At 49.2% G+C, this 22,765-nt stretch overlaps 1 protein-coding gene across 1 annotated transcript in view; it reads left to right on the top strand.

Annotated features, from left to right (window-relative positions):
- Nucleotides 1–1,166: 1,166 nt before the first annotated feature.
- The window catches only part of LOC147700950 (B-cell receptor CD22-like), a 177,886-nt gene continuing 156,287 nt past the window's right edge, over nt 1,167–22,765 (top strand). Inside the window, exon 1 of the mRNA XM_086929782.1 lies at nt 1,167–1,358. Coding sequence (XP_086785908.1) covers nt 1,292–1,358 — 67 coding nt within the window. The 5' untranslated portion in view covers nt 1,167–1,291. The remainder of the gene's footprint in view (nt 1,359–22,765) is intronic.

Genomic DNA, 22,765 nt, shown 5'->3' with positions numbered 1-22,765 from the left:
TAGTGCACGGCACCACGAGTCTGCTCATTCGTGTGACGTCATGCCACTTTACAGCGAGTTCTGGTGCCAGTGGCAGTGTACCAGGAGTCTGCTTGCTCACTGCCGCGCCGTTATCCAACAATGTACAACGAGGTTCTTTCTGCCCTGCCTTGACATCATGCCGAGAGTCTGGCTGCTCACTGCTGTGACATCACACAACGTAAAAGGAGCCTGCCTGCTCACTGCCGTGACGTCACGCAATGCACAAGGAACGTGTCTGCTCACTGCTGTGACGTCACGCAATATACAAGGACCCCAGCTGCTCTGTGCTGTGACATCACGCAATGTACAAGGGCCCTGGCTACTAACTGCTGTGTCGTCACGCAATGTGCAAGGAGTCTGTCAGCTCACTGTTGTGACGTCACGCAATGTACAATGAGCCTGACTGCTCGCTGCTGTGACGTCACTCAATGTACAAGGAGCGTGTCTGCTCACTGTTGTGAAGTCACGCAATATACAAGGACCCTAGCTGCTCTGTGCTGTGACATCACGCAACGCACGACGAGCCTGCTGCGGACAGCTGTGACGCCACGCAATGTACAAGGGCCCTGGCTACTCACTGCTGTGTCGTCACGCAATGTGCAAGGAGTCTGTCTGCTCACTGTTGTGACATCACTCAATGTACAAGGAGCCTGGTTGCTTACTGCTGTGACGTCACTCAATGCACAAGGAGCGTGTCTGCTCACTGCTGTGAGGTCACTCAAGGCATAAGGAGCGTGTCTGCTCACTGCTATGACGTCACTCAATGCACAAGGAGCCTGGCTGCTCACTGCTGTGACGTCACTCAATGCACATGGAGCGTGTGACGTCACTCAATGCACATGGAGCGTGTCTGCTCACTGATGTGACGTCACTCAATGCACAAGGAGCCTGGCTGCTCACTGCTGTGACGTCATTCAATGCACATGGAGCGTGTGACGTCACTCAATGCACATCAAGCGTGTCTGCTCACTGCTGTGATGAGCCTGTCTGTGTACTATTGTGAGGTCACAACGTGGCTCGGCTTCCACATTCCTCCGCCGTCTCCACCGACAACAGCCACTGGTGGGGGCGGGCGGTCCTCCCTCGGCCCTCCCCGGCCCTCCTTCGGGCCCTCCCCTTCCTCGGTGCCTCCCACTCACCCCTCTGGGCTTCCTGGTTCCGATCACACTTGGCCCGGAGTCAGCAGGAAGCACCGGAGAGATATCCAAGGAGCGTCTGGCAGGTGAAGCGAGCGAGCGCCCCCGGATCTAGCGCCCACCAGCCCAGAGCCATGGCCCTGCGGGTCTTCGGAGCGCTGTGCCTCATCCAGGCGCTATGCCTGCGCCAAGCTTGGGCAGGTGAGACTCTTCTCCGTCGTTTTTGATCCACTCTGACCAGAGGGGCACAGATGGGCCCCGGGGAGGAGGGCAGGGGGGCCCCGGGGAGGAGGGCAGGGGGGCCCCGGGAGGAGGGCAGGGGGTCTCCGGGAGGAGGGCAGGGGGTCTCCTTCACCTGCCTCGGTGCGCTCTACACGAGCAGGGGCTGGGGCGAGGAGCAATGCACCTGCGCAGCGCAGGTGTGGGAGCCGATGGGCTCTTGTTTCCAGTGCCGGAGCCCTCTTGCGGTGCCGTTTAAGGGTGGTTTCCACTGCCTCAGGTGCGTGAGTCCCAGCTGAAGCCCGAGTTTCACTACCAGGCTGGGGTCTGGTCTCGCACTTTCCATCCTCCACGTCGGTGTCTGTAGTGACTGAAGACTGCGCAGGACGGAAGAGGGGACTGGTTTATTCTGAGACCTGCAGGCAAAGCGCAGCAACGGCCCAACCGGGAAGACCCCCGAGGAAAAACACCCAAAAGTGCATGCAAAGTACGCCGCGACGTCACAACCTTCTAGAAGAGTAAACCCAAGCAAAGGGGACGACGAGGGGGAGGGAAAAGGTGGGGTAACATGGCGGACAGGTAATGAGGATGCTAAACACGACAGTGCTTCTTGTAGTGCGGTTAGCACACTAGCAGATGCACGTAACACGCATCCACACATCCGCAGGCCAGGCGTGGCCTGCGGGGTCAATAAATGGAAGGCGTGCGCTCGGGCACGTCACTTCCGACGAGAACCAAGTGTGTGGGCTGTTGGCTGTCGCTGCGCGTATCCACCCCAGCGCATGCGACCAGGCCTAATTACCAAGGCCCACACCGAAACACCACATTGGCGACGAGCGGAGGGGGCCCAACCCTCGCCCGTTCACCGTGCATCGAGCGGTGCAGCCCGCTCGCTCCTGCGGTGCACACCGCGTGTGGCCTGAACCTGCTGGCTACTCTACGGGGCCGCTGTGCTCCTTTTCCTGCCCGCCCCTCGCCTGCCAGAGGGCGCTACCCCACCTCCGACACTGCCCTGGTGAAGTGGTGTGAGACGGGTGACTGCCGCCACGGCCGCCGTTCCTTCCCACTCCACACGGCGGCCGAGTGCCATACCTCACGCATCTCGCGTGATACGCGAGGTCGAAGTGCCCTGCATTTCCCCACGCATTGGGGGTGAGAGGAGGGACGAATCTCCTGCAACAGGCCCTATCATCTGCCCTGCCAAGCGGCCGCCGTGCATGCCCTGTACAGGAGTCTGCTGAGACCTGGTGTGACTGGCTGCTGCTGCCACAAGTACTGGTATCCTGTGTGGAGACCCCTGCTGCTGCTGCTCTGACCTGCATCACTCCACTGGCCAAGGGGCGCGTGAGCCCAGACGACAAACAGCGTCTTCTTCCCGCCAAGGTGAGCCCACACGACAAACAGCGTCTTCTTCCCGCCAAGGTACACGTGGTGCTGCGCGCCTGCGGAAGGGACTGGAGAGGTTCTAGACTCCGCCGTCATGGGGGATGAAGACGCAGGGGCTCCCATCATCAACATCCCTTTCCAGCATGCCGCCGCTGGGGTGTTGCCGCCATTCAGCGAGGCAAGTGATCCATCCACCGCCTCACCCCGCTGGAAAATTTGGTTGGAAAGGCTCGAGAACTACTTTGTAGTCACGAGGGAGACGGACGACGCGGTGAAAAGATCACTTCTTCTTCACTACGCAGGGGACGAGATCTTCAGGCTCTTCAAACACCTCCCCAACCCGACGGGGGTGACCACCTACGCTGCTGCTGTTACTGCCCTAAACAACCATTTTGACCCTCAATTAAACGTGGACTTCGAAGTCTTCAAGCTAGGGCAAGCCCGTCAGCGTGAAGGAGAATCCATGGACCAGTTCCACACTCGAGTGCGGGAGCTGGCTAGCTCCACGGATGAAGACCAGCCAAGGGCCATACGACGCCAACTAATCCAGGGATGCCGAGAAAAGACACTAAGGGGCCATATCCTGCGGAAACCAGGCATTTCACTGGAGGACATTCTCATCCTGGCCAGAGCACATGAACTTTCAGACGCCAGAGCAACGGCGATGGAACAGGCCTTACATAAAACTCCCGCCAAAACGGAAACCGTCAAGGTGGAGCGCGCCGACGCAGTACGACCACGACCACGTAGCCAGGCGAAGAAGGGATACCGAAGAGACACTCCTCAAGGCCGCTGTGGATACTGCGGACATGAGCCTCACGCAGCCAAAGACTGCCCCGCTCAAGGTCAAACCTGCGGGAACTGCGGAATCCCCAATCATTTTGCGTCGGTCTGTCGCAGAAAGAGCCAACCCAGGAACGCCAAGAAATCATGGACACCCACCAAAGCTGTCCGCCAACTATCACTCACAGACCCACCCCCGGAGAGAACGGACAAATTCCTACCAATAACCTATGACGAGTCAGACTCGGAAGACGAAGAGGCGTATGTAATCTCCTTTGCCCGGGAGCTGAAACTCAGACGACGACCACAGCCAACATGTGTAGTACAGGTGGGAGAAAATGAAGTTAAAGCTATCATTGACACCGGCGCCACCGTCAACGTCATGGGGCTACAAGAATTCAACAAACTGCGTCCTCGTCCGGAAGTCCTACGCTCCAAGACTAGAATCTTTGCCTACGGAGCAGACACTCCCCTCCCTCTAAAGGGGAAAATTGTAATACCCATACGAGCTGACGAGGCTGAAGTGACCGCAACGATACACATCATCGACCGAGAAGCCGACACGCTGTTGAGCAGCCACACCGCGGAGGACTTGAAGTTGATCGCCTTCGCCAACCGCATTCGGAACCACCAGGTGGAGGAATTGCTGGAGCGATTCCCTGAACTGTTCAAAGGTCTGGGCTGCATCAAATGCGACCCAATCAAGCTCCATATCGACAAGTCAGTCACTCCCACAGCCCTACGCCATCGGCGAATACCATTCCACCTGCGGCCACTGGTGGAAAAGGAACTTGAAAAACTGGAGAACATGGGGGTCATTGAAAAGGTAACAGGACCCACCCCCTGGGTTTCCCCCATGGTCATAGTCGAAAAGCCTAAACAGCCTGGCGAGATTCGGCTATGCATCGATATGCGGCTGCCGAACACAGCGATCAGAAGGGAGAGGCACCTAACACCCACGATGGACGACATCATAGCTGATGTGAACGGATCGAGGTGGTTCTCGAAAATCGACCTCAATGCGGGCTACCACCAACTACCCCTTGCCGAAGAGAGTCGCTTCATCACGACCTTCAGTACCCACCTTGGCCTCCGGCGGTACAAACGCCTCAACTTTGGAATATCGTCGGCAGCGGAGGTATTCCAGAACACCATCAGGGAACTGCTGTCTGGACTACCGGGGGTACTCAATGTGAGCGACGATATCTTAATTCATTCCGCCACCGCATCCGAACATTACAAACAACTACGGGATGTGCTAAAAAGACTGAGCACCTATGGAGCAACCCTCCACAAAGAAAAGTGCCAATTTTTCCAATCATCAATTGAATTCTTTGGTTATGTGTTCAACCAGGAAGGGGTCCAAATTGATCCGAGAAAGTCCAAATCCATCAAGGACGCCCCAGCGCCGAAATCCCCAACGGAGGTAAGGAGCTTCCTCGGGATGGCCACGTACTGTGGCCGGTTCATACCAGGACTGGCCACCCGCAGCGAGCCCCTCCGAGCACTTACGAAGGCGGACGCCAATTGGACATGGGGCCCGAAGGAACACGATGCGTTTCAAGGCATTAAGGACGCCCTCCTTGAGAATGCAACGCTCTCATACTTCGACCCCGCCAAGCGGACCGAGGTCATCGTGGACGCAAGCCCAGTGGGCCTGGGGGCAGTCCTGACACAAGAACATGAGCCCGGAAAATGGACGGCGTTGGCTTTCGCCAGCAAGGCGCTGACCCCGACCGAGACCAGATACGCACAGATAGAGCGAGAGGCCCTGGCAATCAAGTGGGCCTGCAGCCACTTTCATCTTTACTTACAAGGACAACCATTCGTGATGGTCACCGATCATCAACCCCTAGTGCCGCTTTTCAAGGGCACTGCTCCCCACCCACCACCACGTATCGAGAGGTGGGTGATCCAGCTGCAAACCTATGACATGGAAGTGGTATACAGACCGGGAGCCAAAAATCCAGCCGACTACCTATCGCGCCACCCACTACCCCAAGAGCCAGTAGCTGCAGACGGAGACTGTGAGGAATATGTCCAGTGGGTAGCACTCACTTCCTGCCCCCAATGCATGACCGTCGAAGAAATCAAGGAGGCGATAGTGGACGATAACCCATACCTGAGGTCGTTGCAAGTAGTACAAGAGGGATCCTGGACGGACTACCTACACCCCCCCAACACCTGGACAGCCGCAGATAAGGAAACCCTCACGAAATTCTGGCACATCCGCCATGAGCTTAGCGCCACGGAAGAAGGCATACTGCTGAGAGGGACCCGCCTAGTAATACCGAAACGTCTCAGACACCGAGCTACCCAGCTCGCCCACGGGGGCCACCAGGGTGCCACTAAAATGAAGGCGCGCATGCGAGAGAAGGTGTGGTTCCCTGAACTAGAAAACACAGTGGAAGAATATGTCAAGAATTGCATGTCCTGCCAGTTAACTAGCGAACCAGAAAGGCCGGTCCCCATAATCACTGAGGAAGCATGCACGACCCCGTGGTCCAAAGTCAGCGTGGACTTCGGAAGTTTCCCCGGAGAGGGCCACACCCTGGTAGTCATTGACTCATACTCTAAATACCCCATTGTGGAAAGAGTGCCATCCACGGCGTTCATACACGTGGGGCCAGTGCTCGAAAAAGTATTTTCACTATTCGGATTCCCCGGCGAGATCAAGAGTGACAATGGACCACCATTCCAGGGAACAGAGTTCGCCACGTTCTTGAAAAGTAGAGGCATCACCCACAGGCGCATTACTCCCCAGTGGCCACAAGCCAATGGAGAGGCCGAAAGGTTTATGCGAACTCTCAATAAAATGTTCAGGATCGCAGTGGTAGAGGAAGCTGACCCGGAGCAAAGACTACATGAGTTTCTGAGAGAATATCGAGGAACGCCCCACTGCACTACTCAGAAGAGCCCGTGGTCACTTATGTTTCAGGGCCAACGCAGAGACCTCCTTCCCATCGCCACAGGACCGACACCGATAGGGGTTGACATGAGAGAGACTCAAGAACGCCGACGCCGGAACAATGTGCGAGCGAGCCACCGGCGCAGGGCGACACCAAAGCAATTACATCGAGGAGACAAGGTTGTCATTAGGAACAGACGCCCGGGGGGAAAATTCCAAACATTCTACGAACCAGGCCCGTGGACTGTCACCAACACGAGAGGAACTATGGTGACGGCCAACAGGGGGGGGGAAGAAGTCTCGAGAAACACTTCATGGTTCAAAGTGGTCCCCCCTAGCCCGGGAGTGAATTCTGAAGCCATGGATGGAACCAACGAGCCGCCCCGAGTCGCAACACAAGAGGAAAAGGACGATTCAACAACGGAGACACGAGGGCCGGTGCCAGTGCAGGGAGGAGGACTGTCAATCATGTCCACCCCCATCCGGAATCCATCGCGCAGCGGGGAACGAGAGCCAGGCCGCACCCCGCGGTACAGTCTGAGGCCTAATCCCCGTCCAAGTCAAAGACTAAATGACTACGCCTGTCAGCTGAGACCCTGAAGCCGTCATCAAGGGGACACGCAAGTACAGAACGCCTGGTCAACAATTATTGTGATATTCTGAATAGCCTTGGGTTGAACATTTTCAAAGTTTGTGTAGTTGGATAGAGATGTAGTGCGGTTAGCACACTAGCAGATGCACGTAACACGCATCCACACATCCGCAGGCCAGGCGTGGCCTGCGGGGTCAATAAATGGGAGGCGTGCGCTCGGGCACGTCACTTCCGACGAGAACCAAGTGTGTGGGCTGTTGGCTGTCGCTGCGCGTATCCACCCCAGCGCATGCGACCAGGCCTAATTACCAAGGCCCACACCGAAACACCACACTTCTCTCTCTCCTTATAAAGAAAAAAAAGTTTTTTAGCTCCACAGGCATGAAAACACGGGAGTGTACATGAACGCTGAGCCCCACTCAAGGCTGGCCCGCTTTACTTCACGCGAGAGGCCGTACTCTCCTGTTCTTGTCTGTCACTCACTGCACCCGCCTGCAGGGGTATCTCTATCCCCCCCCTCAAAGTGTGGGAGGGTTGCCGCCTGCACTGTGAAAACAAGAGCAGCTTTTAAAGCTTTTCACGCATAAGTTAACTGGGGGCAGCGCGTTTTCCCTAGGTGGTGCATTAGGAGTAGGACTAGGTGTGGCGCAGCGGCTAGGGTGCCTGACTCTGGACCACAGGGTTCACGGTTCGATCCCCGGCAGCAGGTTAGTCAAGCACCATGTGACTCTGGGCAAGCTAATCTTCCAGACGTCCCCTGCGCCAGGACACCTCTCCGGAGGTAGCTGTGCGCTTTACAAATGCGGGCATTTACATTTTCCATGATTGACAGGCGCATTTTTTAAACGTGCGCCCGTGCATTCAAGGAAAATACACTGTATGTATAATACAGCCTCAGTTTTTCCCAAAAGTGCGGCTTTTACTTCCTTCTTGTAAAGCCTGAGTGAGTTAATTGCTCTCGTTGAGGGTGGTAGGGAATTCCAATTTTGGGGGGGCAGATCCGGCGGAAGTGCGACAGTGAGTTTTCCTTTTTTGAATCTGGCTGGTTCTAGTATGAGAAATTTATCACTTCTAGACTCCATTCTGCCTCCTCATAGTTTGATCCTATTTGCCATGTATTTTGGAAAATCATTGTGTAGAGCTTTGTGTGTCGGGCATGCCACCGTCAGTTGGATCCGAGCTCCAACTGGGAGCCAGTGAGGGCTCTGACTGATGGGGAAATGGGATCAAACCGCTATGCCCCTCTTGAGAGCTTTGCTGCTGCATTTATTGTCCCTCTTATTGGGGCTAGGCTGGCTTTAGGAATACCGATGAGCGTGGCTTCATAATAGTCCAGTCTTGAGAGCACTAGAGATTGTTCCGCTGTTTAGAGGTCTCCTAGCGGTATGAAGGGTTCTAGTTTTCTTAGTAGGTGCTTATGGAGGTCATCGCTTTTGTTTGCAGCTCGGAAGTGGGCTCGCATGTTTAGATTAGAGTCTAGAATGATGTCTTGTGACAGGGAAACAGGTATCCCTCTGACTAGGCTCTACCTGCATAATTTGTGGGACCCCTTGACCATGCTAACACTTGTAGTCACCACAACTGAATCTTTAACTTCACCAACATCAACTTCTGTCCTTACATTTAACACCGCCTCGTGTTCCGTACATGCCCACCCAGTGACATCACAATGGGCGTTCCCCTTCACAATCCTAATAGTCCCTTAAACCTAGAATAAGACTTGTCTGCATGTTTCTAGACCCCTTCCCCCCCCCCCCCAACAGAAAAATGAATAAAGACATTCCTGCAGTCATATCTCTTCCTGGACCTTCCTTGCTCTATGACCATATATTCTGCCAAGGCTTGTTTGGAGAAGACTCCTTCTTCACTCTAGTCTTCCTTTCATAAAGCATTCTTATTATGAACTCTACTGAAACGCTCCACCTGCCTGGTTTTGCGGGTTCTACATTGTTCTCTTTATATAAGTTCTACCACATGCTTTTAAAACTTCTACTTGCCCTAAGGGGTTAACTGAACCCAGTCACTAATAACCAATGTACAACAAAATGGTGTGCAGAGTTCCCCCGGGGGAGCTTAAGAAATTTGGCTCACCCTGTAATTCTCTCTCATAATACCTAGACAAGGGGTGAAGAAAGGGTCTCAAGTGTGCAGTGTTGACCCATATTCCAGAATGAAAAGGTACCTCACACAGGCTATCAACAGGACCACAACTGTAGCCCCAGTCGATAGTTGTTCAGCCTCATCATCGGTGCCTTGCTCCTTCGGCGGGCTGGCGGTGCAATGCCCGTCGGGCAGCGGTGAAAGCTGCACTTTTAGTGGAGATCTTTAATTCTGGGCCAGCGGGTGTGTGCGTGTGAGGGGCCAGAGGGAGTGTAATAGTGAGCGTGGTGGTGAGGTTAAAAGAAGTCAGGGAAGTCCTGTTGGTGAACAATTTATTGGTCAGGCTTCCTGCTTCAGTAAAACAAAAAGGGGTACTAGGGGGTGGCAAGTAATGGGACCAACCCGTATTCAACCCTTTGTGTGCAAGTAGTGGTCAACATGTTTCACGCCCTAAGGGCGATTCATCAGGACCTGGGTGCTCATAAATTACTTGGTTCCTTAAAAATTTATTAGGACACCAGTATACGACCTGAATTAATGTCGTATCGTAATGGTTCCACAGAGGGGACTTTCTGGAACTGAAAAAGAAAAGAGAAACAACAGTATAAACACATGTAATGCCTCCTTGGCAGTCAATTGCTAGTGACTTGTTTTCTGTGTTTATTTGTGTGCATGCTATCCAAAGCATGCGTGCCCAGTGAATGGCTTTGTCTAGATAGTAAAGGCAGCAGGTTTTTTCGTGCCACGGTAAGAGAGAAGATCAGAATTCACTTAATTCTGATTAGTGCATGGACGGTGCTCGCACTAAATAGTGGTTGCGTGCTACTTTTGCAGAAAACCATGACAAAAAAATAAGTGATAACGCCTACATTAGTTGCCCAGGCGTATGTACAATCAGAACCCCCAGAGGCGATGCGGTGGTGAGTAACAATGGTCAGCCACCCGTAGGAGATTCGAATCATTACGCTCTAAATGAGCGAGCCACACAGTGAAAACCGAGGAAAAACGTGGTTTGACACTCTGTAAAGAGAAGTTGATTTGTACGCCAATCAGCGCACTCACCCTTAGTGTTTCTTCCTAGAAACCTCACGGGCCATCCAAGTGGGGCCAGCAGCGAGATGAGGGAGCCCTATGGAGGAAGAAGACAGCAAGGCAAGTGCCCAGCGGGGAAGGATATGTAAGCCGATCGAGGTTTTTGCTGAAATGCTACGCGGTCAATAAACCGTCAAGGGAACCAGCCTCTAACCAGCCCGCCCAGCTCCTTACCTCTAGCGTCGCTGCATGCAAGCTGCTCTGCACCTACCCCTCCCACAGGAAAACAAGGTCTGGACAGCCGGCGTGGTTGAGCAGACCGCTTCCGGGTTTAAGAGAGGGAGGTAGCGCGCGCACATTCAGGGTGTGTCCGTCACGTTGCTAGGCAACGGAAAGCCTAGTTGACAAGGCAGACGGTACGAAAGAAGGACTACACAGCTCGGGCGCATTCGTATGAGCGCCATCTTGGACTGGAGTTGAGTGTGTGACAGTCAAGGGTGCGCAGCTCGGGCGCATATAGTATGAGCGCCATCTTGGACTGGGGTTGAGTGTGTAACAGTCAAGGGTGCACAGCTATGGAAATAACAGTGGACAATGAGTCCAGAATCATGACTATCTGGCGAGAGTCGTCCAGGGCACCCCGTCATTTAAACCCAGCGTGTCACACTGCAAGCGATGTATCCATCTTTGTTCATGCATGAAGAGTGCTTGTTGATTAAGGTGTGGTAGGGATTCAATCACAGCCCATCGCATGTTCTCAGGGAGGTGTTCCTTCTCCTTACAGTGGTCATACAGTTTGGTGTGAGATTTATGACAACGGATGTTACTGTTATGTTCCATTATCCTTTGCTTGACAGGGCGCATGGTCATCCCTATGTAGAGGCAGTTACAGGGGCACATAAGGACATATATGCACTTGGAGCTGTTGCAGTTCGTGTGCTTGCTGTAAGTCCATGTAAACGTGTGGTTCAGGGTAAGGGATTTGCCCTGGATGGTCTGTGGACAAACAACGCATGTGCCACACCGATAGTGTCCAGTCACAGGCGGGAGATCCCACAAAGTCTTGGTAGTGTGAGCAGTGGTCTTCTTGGGGCGGGTGTGTACAAGGGAATCCTTGAGGTTTGCCGTCCTCTTGAAGGCGAAACGTGGACGTGGTATCTCCAGTCCCGCAGAATTCAGGATACCCCAGTGAGCATTGACAGTCTTCTTGATGAATACTGAGTTCCTGGTGAATGAGGTCACACAAGTAATCTTGTCGTCTGGTATCTTTGGGTGTACCTCGAGAAGGGCCTCTCTATTGTTATTAAGAGCTCTTTTTGTAGAATCCTTCAGGAGGCGGGTGGGGTAACCTCGGTCCAAAAGTTTAGTTTGGAGGGAGCGAGCCTGTCGTTTGTAGTCATCAGTCGAACTACAGTTTCTCCGAAGGCGGAGAAACTGCCCAAATGGTAAGTTGTCCCTAAGGGACTTAGTATGGTGGCTGTTGTATGGTAGTAGGCTGTTCCTGTCCGTCTCTTTCTTGTAGAGGGTGGTGCTTATTGTCGTGGGCTCCAGTACAATGGTGAGGTCGAGATAAGGGATCTTTTCACTCGACATGGTGCCAGTAAATTTGAGGAACGGGTCCTGTTGGTTAATCCACAGACAAAACTTCTCACAGGTAATCTGGTCCCCCTTCCAGAATACCAGGATGTCGTCGATGTAGCGACGCCAGCAGGTAATGTTTTCACGGAAAGGATTAAAATCGGGGGGGTAGATGCACCTTTCCTCGAATGATGCCATGTAGATGCAGGCCAGGCTCGGCGCAAAGGTCGAACCCATAGAAGTACCGCGTATCTGATGGTATAGGGACGATTCATATTTGAAGAAGTTTTCAGTTAGTGCCAAATGGGCCAACTCCATGATGAAGGAGATGGGTGTGGGTGACATCCACTCCTCTTGACGGAGGACTGCTTCAACGGACTCCAGTGTCGCTTGTTGGGGGATGTTCGTATAAAGAGCTTCCACGTCAAGTGTCAAGAGAAGGTCGATGTCTTCTCTCCCATCCATGTCGTTGATGAGGCGAAGTACATCTCTCGTGTCCTGAAGGTAGGATGGAATGCGTTTGACCAGGGGTTGCAGGAAAGCATCGCAGAACTGGGAAAGGGGTTCTAAGATAGAACCAATACCCGACACAATGGGTCGTCCTGGAACAGGGGTGATGCCCTTATGTATCTTTGGTAAGATGTAAAAGTACGGTGTTACAGGGTCTGTGGTCACCAAGAATTCTGCCTCTTTTTTGCTAACCCATCCATTGGTCTCTGCTTCAATGACCAGGGACATCACGGTAGTCATGAGACGGTTAGTGGGATCTTCAGTCAATGGTCTATAATGATTGGTATTAGACAACTGACGTCTGCACTCTAGGTCGTAGTCGTCATAATCGAGAATGACAGTGGCTCCCCCTTTGTCGGCCTGCTTTATCACAATGGAGGTGTCATTGCCAAGTGAAGAAGCTGCCCGTCTCTCAAAATTAGAGAGATTGTTGAATGATTTGGTGGATGGTTTGTTTTTTAGGGTTCTCAGCACAGCTCTTTCAAAGGTCAGTACCTCAGGGGGGACCATCCCATCCGTTGGAGTGAAAGTGGAGGGTTTCCTGAGGCCAGTGTCGTCACAGGGGATGTCCGGTTTGTTGTCAAAGAACGCTCGGAGGCGTACCTTCCTGAAAAATTGCTTCAGTTCTATCATTTCATGGAAGGTGTCGGGGGTCGGAGTTGGGACAAACCCCAGTCCTTTCTCCAGGACTGTCTTCTCTGCGTCGGTAAGGGTTCTCTTGGAGAGATTAACGATCAGGCTCTTCTCCCCCTGGACGTCGTGCTCCTGGTTTCCATCCCCGTTGGTTCTGGCACCTGATCTTGCCACTGAATACCTTTGTTCCCGCCTCGCTTTCGCCCTCTTCCTCTGCCCCAACCTCTGCCCTGAAAAGGAGGCGGATTGAGAGGGTAGAATTGCCTCTCAATCCGCCTCCTTTTCAGGGCAGAGGTTGGGGCAGAGGAAGAGGGCGAAAGCGAGGCGGGAACAAAGGTATTCAGTGGCAAGATCAGGTGCCAGAACCAACGGGGATGGAAACCAGGAGCACGACGTCCAGGGGGAGAAGAGCCTGATCGTTAATCTCTCCAAGAGAACCCTTACCGACGCAGAGAAGACAGTCCTGGAGAAAGGACTGGGGTTTGTCCCAACTCCGACCCCCGACACCTTCCATGAAATGATAGAACTGAAGCAATTTTTCAGGAAGGTACGCCTCCGAGCGTTCTTTGACAACAAACCGGACATCCCCTGTGACGACACTGGCCTCAGGAAACCCTCCACTTTCACTCCAACGGATGGGATGGTCCCCCCTGAGGTACTGACCTTTGAAAGAGCTGTGCTGAGAACCCTAAAAAACAAACCATCCACCAAATCATTCAACAATCTCTCTAATTTTGAGAGACGGGCAGCTTCTTCACTTGGCAATGACACCTCCATTGTGATAAAGCAGGCCGACAAAGGGGGAGCCACTGTCATTCTCGATTATGACGACTACGACCTAGAGAGCAGACGTCAGTTGTCTAATACCAATCATTATAGACCATTGACTGAAGATCCCACTAACCGTCTCATGACTACCGTGATGTCCCTGGTCATTGAAGCAGAGACCAATGGATGGGTTAGCAAAAAAGAGGCAGAATTCTTGGTGACCACAGACCCTGTAACACCGTACTTTTACATCTTACCAAAGATACATAAGGGCATCACCCCTGTTCCAGGACGACCCATTGTGTCGGGTATTGGTTCTATCTTAGAACCCCTTTCCCAGTTCTGCGATGCTTTCCTGCAACCCCTGGTCAAACGCATTCCATCCTACCTTCAGGACACGAGAGATGTACTTCGCCTCATCAACGACATGGATGGGAGAGAAGACATCGACCTTCTCTTGACACTTGACGTGGAAGCTCTTTATACGAACATCCCCCAACAAGCGACACTGGAGTCCGTTGAAGCAGTCCTCCGTCAAGAGGAGTGGATGTCACCCACACCCATCTCCTTCATCATGGAGTTGGCCCATTTGGCACTAACTGAAAACTTCTTCAAATATGAATCGTCCCTATACCATCAGATACGCGGTACTTCTATGGGTTCGACCTTTGCGCCGAGCCTGGCCTGCATCTACATGGCATCATTCGAGGAAAGGTGCATCTACCCCCCCGATTTTAATCCTTTCCGTGAAAACATTACCTGCTGGCGTCGCTACATCGACGACATCCTGGTATTCTGGAAGGGGGACCAGATTACCTGTGAGAAGTTTTGTCTGTGGATTAACCAACAGGACCCGTTCCTCAAATTTACTGGCACCATGTCGAGTGAAAAGATCCCTTATCTCGACCTCACCATTGTACTGGAGCCCACGACAATAAGCACCACCCTCTACAAGAAAGAGACGGACAGGAACAGCCTACTACCATACAACAGCCACCATACTAAGTCCCTTAGGGACAACTTACCATTTGGGCAGTTTCTCCGCCTTCGGAGAAACTGTAGTTCGACTGATGACTACAAACGACAGGCTCGCTCCCTCCAAACTAAACTTTTGGACCGAGGTTACCCCACCCGCCTCCTGAAGGATTCTACAAAAAGAGCTCTTAATAACAATAGAGAGGCCCTTCTCGAGGTACACCCAAAGATACCAGACGACAAGATTACTTGTGTGACCTCATTCACCAGGAACTCAGTATTCATCAAGAAGACTGTCAATGCTCACTGGGGTATCCTGAATTCTGCGGGACTGGAGATACCACGTCCACGTTTCGCCTTCAAGAGGACGGCAAACCTCAAGGATTCCCTTGTACACACCCGCCCCAAGAAGACCACTGCTCACACTACCAAGACTTTGTGGGATCTCCCGCCTGTGACTGGACACTATCGGTGTGGCACATGCGTTGTTTGTCCACAGACCATCCAGGGCAAATCCCTTACCCTGAACCACACGTTTACATGGACTTACAGCAAGCACACGAACTGCAACAGCTCCAAGTGCATATATGTCCTTATGTGCCCCTGTAACTGCCTCTACATAGGGATGACCATGCGCCCTGTCAAGCAAAGGATAATGGAACATAACAGTAACATCCGTTGTCATAAATCTCACACCAAACTGTATGACCACTGTAAGGAGAAGGAACACCTCCCTGAGAACATGCGATGGGCTGTGATTGAATCCCTACCACACCTTAATCAACAAGCACTCTTCATGCATGAACAAAGATGGATACATCGCTTGCAGTGTGACACGCTGGGTTTAAATGACGGGGTGCCCTGGACGACTCTCGCCAGATAGTCATGATTCTGGACTCATTGTCCACTGTTATTTCCATAGCTGTGCACCCTTGACTGTTACACACTCAACCCCAGTCCAAGATGGCGCTCATACTATATGCGCCCGAGCTGCGCACCCTTGACTGTCACACACTCAACTCCAGTCCAAGATGGCGCTCATACGAATGCGCCCGAGCTGTGTAGTCCTTCTTTCGTACCGTCTGCCTTGTCAACTAGGCTTTCCGTTGCCTAGCAACGTGACGGACACACCCTGAATGTGCGCGCGCTACCTCCCTCTCTTAAACCCGGAAGCGGTCTGCTCAACCACGCCGGCTGTCCAGACCTTGTTTTCCTGTGGGAGGGGTAGGTGCAGAGCAGCTTGCATGCAGCGACGCTAGAGGTAAGGAGCTGGGCGGGCTGGTTAGAGGCTGGTTCCCTTGACGGTTTATTGACCGCGTAGCATTTCAGCAAAAACCTCGATCGGCTTACATATCCTTCCCCGCTGGGCACTTGCCTTGCTGTCTTCTTCCTCCATAGGGCTCCCTCATCTCGCTGCTGGCCCCACTTGGATGGCCCGTGAGGTTTCTAGGAAGAAACACTAAGGGTGAGTGCGCTGATTGGCGTACAAATCAACTTCTCTTTACAGAGTGTCAAACCACGTTTTTCCTCGGTTTTCACTGTGTGGCTCGCTCATTTAGAGCGTAATGATTCGAATCTCCTACGGGTGGCTGACCATTGTTACTCACCACCGCATCGCCTCTGGGGGTTCTGATTGTACATACGCCTGGGCAACTAATGTAGGCGTTATCACTTATTTTTTTGTCATGGTTTTCTGCAAAAGTAGCACGCAACCACTATTTAGTGCGAGCACCGTCCATGCACTAATCAGAATTAAGTGAATTCTGATCTTCTCTCTTACCGTGGCACGAAAAAACCTGCTGCCTTTACTATCTAGACAAAGCCATTCACTGGGCACGCATGCTTTGGATAGCATGCACACAAATAAACACAGAAAACAAGTCACTAGCAATTGACTGCCAAGGAGGCATTACATGTGTTTATACTGTTGTTTCTCTTTTCTTTTTCAGTTCCAGAAAGTCCCCTCTGTGGAACCATTACGATACGACATTAATTCAGGTCGTATACTGGTGTCCTAATAAATTTTTAAGGAACCAAGTAATTTATGAGCACCCAGGTCCTGATGAATCGCCCTTAGGGCGTGAAACATGTTGACCACTACTTGCACACAAAGGGTTGAATACGGGTTGGTCCCATTACTTGCCACCCCCTAGTACCCCTTTTTGTTTTACTGAAGCAGGAAGCCTGACCAATAAATTGTTCACCAACAGGACTTCCCTGACTTCTTTTAACCTCACCACCACGCTCACTATTACACTCCCTCTGGCCCCTCACACGCACACACCCGCTGGCCCAGAATTAAAGATCTCCACTAAAAGTGCAGCTTTCACCGCTGCCCGACGGGCATTGCACCGCCAGCCCGCCGAAGGAGCAAGGCACCGATGATGAGGCTGAACAACTATCGACTGGGGCTACAGTTGTGGTCCTGTTGATAGCCTGTGTGAGGTACCTTTTCATTCTGGAATATGGGTCAACACTGCACACTTGAGACCCTTTCTTCACCCCTTGTCTAGGTATTATGAGAGAGAATTACAGGGTGAGCCAAATTTCTTAAGCTCCCCCGGGGGAACTCTGCACACCATTTTGTTGTTCATTGTTGCTAGGACGAGTGCATTGGACCCCCTTAAAAATTGTCCTACCCTCCTTTTCCCCTTCTTTTGATATCACTAATAACCAATGTCTCAAAATGTCCTTCCCTTGCAAATGTTTCTTTGGAAAAAGTCCAAAACATCATTTGTAGGTGCCCACTTCAGAAACCTCTGGCCTTGGAGTAGCAGTCTGTCTAGATCAATGCACGTTTAGCATCTCACGCTAAGCTACTAACGGGCCTTGAAATCTCAGTTGTTACCTTCTGCCATGTACGACCTCACAGGGCTGAGTAGGGCGGTGTTAGTCTTTAGGCTGTGATTGCAAGAACAGGCTGAGATGAGAACTGTTGAGCCCACCATGTCATCGAGTTTGGGCACCAAAAGAACATTCTCAAAATGCTTTTCTTGGAGGTCATTCAACGATATCACTCATGAGCAATTTCTCTTTCTTTTCTGGATGCTCTGGGGAATATACTTCTCAGCCTTGAACAATAACCTTCCCTCATCAATCTCCAATAACTTGGTCGCTTTGTCAGCGTTCTCCCACTCAATTGTACTAATTTCAGAGAATTACGAATCGTGCCTACATAAAGTTCATTGTTCTCTTACCTCTGGCTGATCCTCATCATTCCCTAGAAAGGCATGATAAGCAATCTGCTACCACATTTTTCCCCAGGACAAACTACTATAAAATGATTCTCCTTTAATCTAGAACACAATCTGCAAATACATAATGTGGAATTCCATCCATCTTCTGGAGATATTTGTCTAGCAGTGTATCATCCCTTCTCAAATCAACCTGAGTATTCCAGATATAATTTGTGTAGTGCTTAATAGCTCAGACACATGTTAACATTTTTTTTCAATCACAGCATACTTCCTCTTCATGATGCTCAATGTGTGTTATGTGATTGCCACTTTCCATTCTTCTTTTTCACTCTCTAACCTCACACAGCTCCGATTCTCTAAACACACTAGCATCGACAGCGGTCACAGATTTCCCCCCTCATAAAAAAGTTTCAAGTTGGGTGTGTGAACAGTAAGAGTTTTTATCTTCTACTAAGCCCTCCACCTACTTAGGCATCCAGTCATACTCCACATTCTGTTTCAATATCTTTTTTACAGGTTCCATCTTCTCTATGAATTTGTTTACACACTTTCTTTATTACCTGCATTGCAATTCAAAAGGCAGTAGTTTTTCAGTGGTGCCAGAATAAGGTGCCTTCAAATGGCATCAACTAAAGATTTATTTGCGACAATCCCTTCAACGGAAATGGAGTGTCCAAGGCACTCTACTTCTTTTTTTTAAATAATTTGCGTTTTGCCTTCTTTAGTGTCAAACTATTCCTTCGTAATCTGTCATGCACACATCTTAGATGTGTTCTTTAGATTCATTTTCACTTCTTAAAAACACCAAGATGTTGAAAACAATTGACAACATGTTCAGTGTTACTAGAAATTTGGTACACTGTCCCTTAAAGAACAATTTCTGATGCCACTAAGTTAAACATCATCCTTATAAACTGAAGTAATCCATGTGGTGTTAAAAATATGGTAAGTGGTTTGGATTCTTGATACAAATCAACCTGGTGGAAGTGGATCCAAGATCTAAAGTAGAAAATATGTAACTGCCATCAAGTGTGGATTTTAGTTTGTAGATATTTGGCAATAGGTTACTATCTACTATGTTATTGTTGAGCTCCCTTCAGTCCACACAAAACCTCAAGATGTTATCTGTCTTACTAGCCAGAACTATATGCGATACCAAATCAAGATTCAGTCTCTTCTATGATGTCTTCTTCAATTAATTTCTCAAATATTTCTCTTGTTTCACATTTATGGATACATCACACAATTTCTGTCAGCTAGGAACTGCCTCTTTTTTTAAGATTAATTAGATCTGATAAGCCCTTCAACTTCCCTAATAAATACAGCAGGAAATAACTTACACAGCCATTCCTCATGTATTGCCTCTTTAAATGATAAGACTTTTTTCTTGGAACATTGGTTGAAGTGTTACTCCTGGTGCCCTTTTGTCTCCAAAATAATACACACCCTTTCTCTGCTACATATAGATTGATGTTTGCATTCATTTCCTTGAATAACAAATGTGGCCTGCAAAAACTTGAAACACCTCTTATGGGACCCTCAAAGGCTTCCGGCACAATATAGATTTATTTTCAAGATCTGATAAGCTCATTACATGTCCAAATTTCCCAATCAACTTAATAGGGTAATATAACTATTTCTAGATAGCCACTTATGAAAAAAGAATGGGAGAAATAGTGTTGTCCTGTGACAGCTCTGCACAGCCCTTAAAGGCCTGGGTTTTTATTTTGCATTCTGGAACTTGCTGTTTTCTTCTTTGTTTATGTTACATCCTGGTAAGGAATTCCAGAAGACTTGGATAGGTTACAGATGATAAGTTTATTCTTCTTAGATGGTTAGATAGGTTTTCCAGTATATAAGTAATCAAAGCCCCACCAGGAGCATCCTCTCTGCTGCTCAGCCCAGGATCCAACTGACAGTCCACTCACAGAATGCCAAACACTCCAATGACATCACACTCACACTAACATTCCACTCACACTGGCTGAACAGCAGAGGCAGAGAAACAGGGAAGATGTAAAAACCTTAGATATAACACACCTTCCCTCTTTACAAAATGAACAAAGAGAAAGCAAATGTAAAACGCAACATTGCAATAACATCACAGTATAATCAATAAAATGTTGCAGTAGAAAGATTGTAAACACACATAAGTATGAAAAACATACTAGAAATAAGCAAGGTGAAATGTGACGTAATAATAAGCAACGAAGGAAAAACATGTAATAAAATGCAAAGTGAGAACAGTATGACAAATAAGACACACATACATCTCCTTCCTTAGCAGAGAAAATTGAAGTAAGAAGTTTCAAGAGGAAGGAAACAGTCAAACAGAAAAGCAAACTGAGAAAAATTACATAAGCAAGAAGTAATAATACCACGAAGATGAACAAGAAGTAACGCACGAGTGTGACCACCACAACTACACCAACTGGCCAGGCTAGCGAGAAGTATGGAACCACTGAACACAGCAACAGGAAGAAGGAAACCAGGAAGAAATTAAAGTAAAGAACAAAAATAGGTGGCATACACCTAACACATCAACCAAAAGGAAGACACGTAAAAGAAAGGTCTGCGTAAACTGTCCCACACCGAAGATAAAAGTACAGTCACACCTAAAATTAGACCACAAGTAAAGAATTACAGGGAAAGTGCGATCTGGGAAACTGAACTAGACAGCAAAAAAAAACTCAGTAACACCTTAAATTAGACCACATAAGTAAACCTGCGTGCAATAAGACAATAAACAGTAAATATCAAGTACTCATGTAAAGAATCGGAGGAACAAAAAATGCTCCAGGAAAAATGCGATCTGGGTAAACTGAACTACACATCAAAGAAGTTCAGTCACGCCTCAAGTTAGACCACTCGCCAAACTGCAGGAAAATACGATCTGGGTAAACTGAACTACACAGCAAAGAAATTCAGTCACGCCTCAAGTTAGACCACTCACCATTTGAGTATAATTCATACGACAGATTATAGTAATAAATGCAGATACAATATAAATGAATAAGTATATTCACAACAACAACCTAATGTTCAGTCACAATATCTGCCTGCTAGCTGTTTACACTCATTTATGAGATCTGAACTTCTGCGAAAACCTGCGCACTAAATGAAAATTGCACTGTAAGTATAATCATGGAAACATCAGAGGTAAAAGAAAATTGCTTCAGGAAAACTGCGATCTGCGTGAACTGAACTACACATCAAAATAATCCAGTCACATCTCAAATTAGACCACAAACAAAACCTGTGCACAATATAATAAAGGCACTGTAAGTGAAAAATCATGAACAGAACCAAAGAAAAAAAAGAAATGCATCACATCAAAATACATAGAAGAAAATGTCGAAAACCTACATGCCAAGCAAAAGAAATTAACATATGCTTCAGAGTAAAATGGCAGTACTACAGTAAAATAAGAAGTGTATAAACACATTGTAAAATTGTAATAGTGTTAAAACGCAGAGAAAACGTAGTAAATATGAGCTAAAAATGAGAGAGTGAAGTAAGTTGAAAATGATCCAGCATAATGTACATTTTAGGTAAGATGAATAAAATAATAAGTTAACACAAATAAAGTTGTCACCGTTGTCATGGCATGCAGCTGATGAATTAAAGGTAAATGGAACAGTACCTTGTGAAAAAACGTTTGCAGAAAGATTGGATGCAAGAAAACACTGGAGGTGTTGAATATACATGTCAAGAAACAAGTGGACTTATCTTCCTTGAAGAAGTAACACGAGTAAAGATTATTTCCTTGAAGAAGTGCAGTCATGGTGGTTGACCGCTACGTGGCACTGTTGCATAGCCAAAACAATACCAAAAACGTAACACTCTGTCATCATGACAAAAGAACTGTATGTCGGCAATCAAATGAAGAAAAAGAAAACATCGAAGGCAAACAGCAAGAAATGTGGTTGACAGTTGGCAGCACACTCAAAAGTCAAGGAAGTCCGGTGGTGTACGAGAAAATGGAGGCACGCTGTGCCGGGTGGATCAAGACAAGTCCAAGCTCCTCTGACACTGTAGAGAATTGGTACGTCACAGTACCGGCTGGAAACACCACCGGACGGCTGCAGACGTCATGAGGAAAGAAGAGCAGTACAGCAGGATAGTGAAGGTAAGAGCGCGTGATCACAATGTGTGCTCGAGACATTTTGAAGGATTTAGATGACAGTTAAATTGCCACAGTGAAGCGCGGTACTCGGGGAACGAAAAACCCATAAATAATAAACACACTTTGAAAAATCAAACACTCCCACGTAGGATCACTTAAACTGAGTGTGCCGATCTCCGTTTTTTTTTTAAGTTGAAAAAAATCACTGCTGGAATGCTTATGCGGCATATCAGAAAATATACTCATTGTGAGCAAGATGTCAAGTTGGCAACAGGCAGTAATGAGCATTAAAAGCAACTTGACGATCACAGGAGCGATCAGAAGTGGACACAGCCACCTCACTGTAAATAATGAACTTGCAGGATTATGGCTGAAACACTTGATCAAACCCAGGCTTAATGTACACTGCAGTTCTTAAACAGATGAAGTAGATAGACACTCCCAAAGCAGCAGTAACACCAGAATTCAGGGGAGCTGGAACATAATGCTGAATTAGGCAGAAAAGCAGTAAGTTGAATTAAAGAAGCAGGAACTGGTAAACTGCTGTGAGCACGCAGGTGACTAGAAGTGTAATAACTAGCACACACCAGAAACACGTGCCCAGTCAGAAACTGGCCCAGTAGAAATCAAGCAGGAATAAACCGGTAGTAGAAAATGTACGCCTTGTCCATTAGCTGTCCGGTGAAATTTGGACACTGGTGGGGCGGGAGGGCGTAAAATCCTTACGTAGGTTCGTTTTAAGTAGAAACTTGAATAAAAGTACCTTTAAGAAGCTTGTTGAAGGTCCTTAAACTTGAAGAA

This window comes from Lissotriton vulgaris, chromosome 7, assembly GCF_964263255.1.
Source record: "Lissotriton vulgaris chromosome 7, aLisVul1.2, whole genome shotgun sequence".
NCBI lineage: Eukaryota > Metazoa > Chordata > Amphibia > Caudata > Salamandridae > Lissotriton > Lissotriton vulgaris.
The sequence above is the reverse complement of the archived record's forward strand: the minus strand, read 5'-3'. Positions and strand labels throughout refer to the sequence as shown.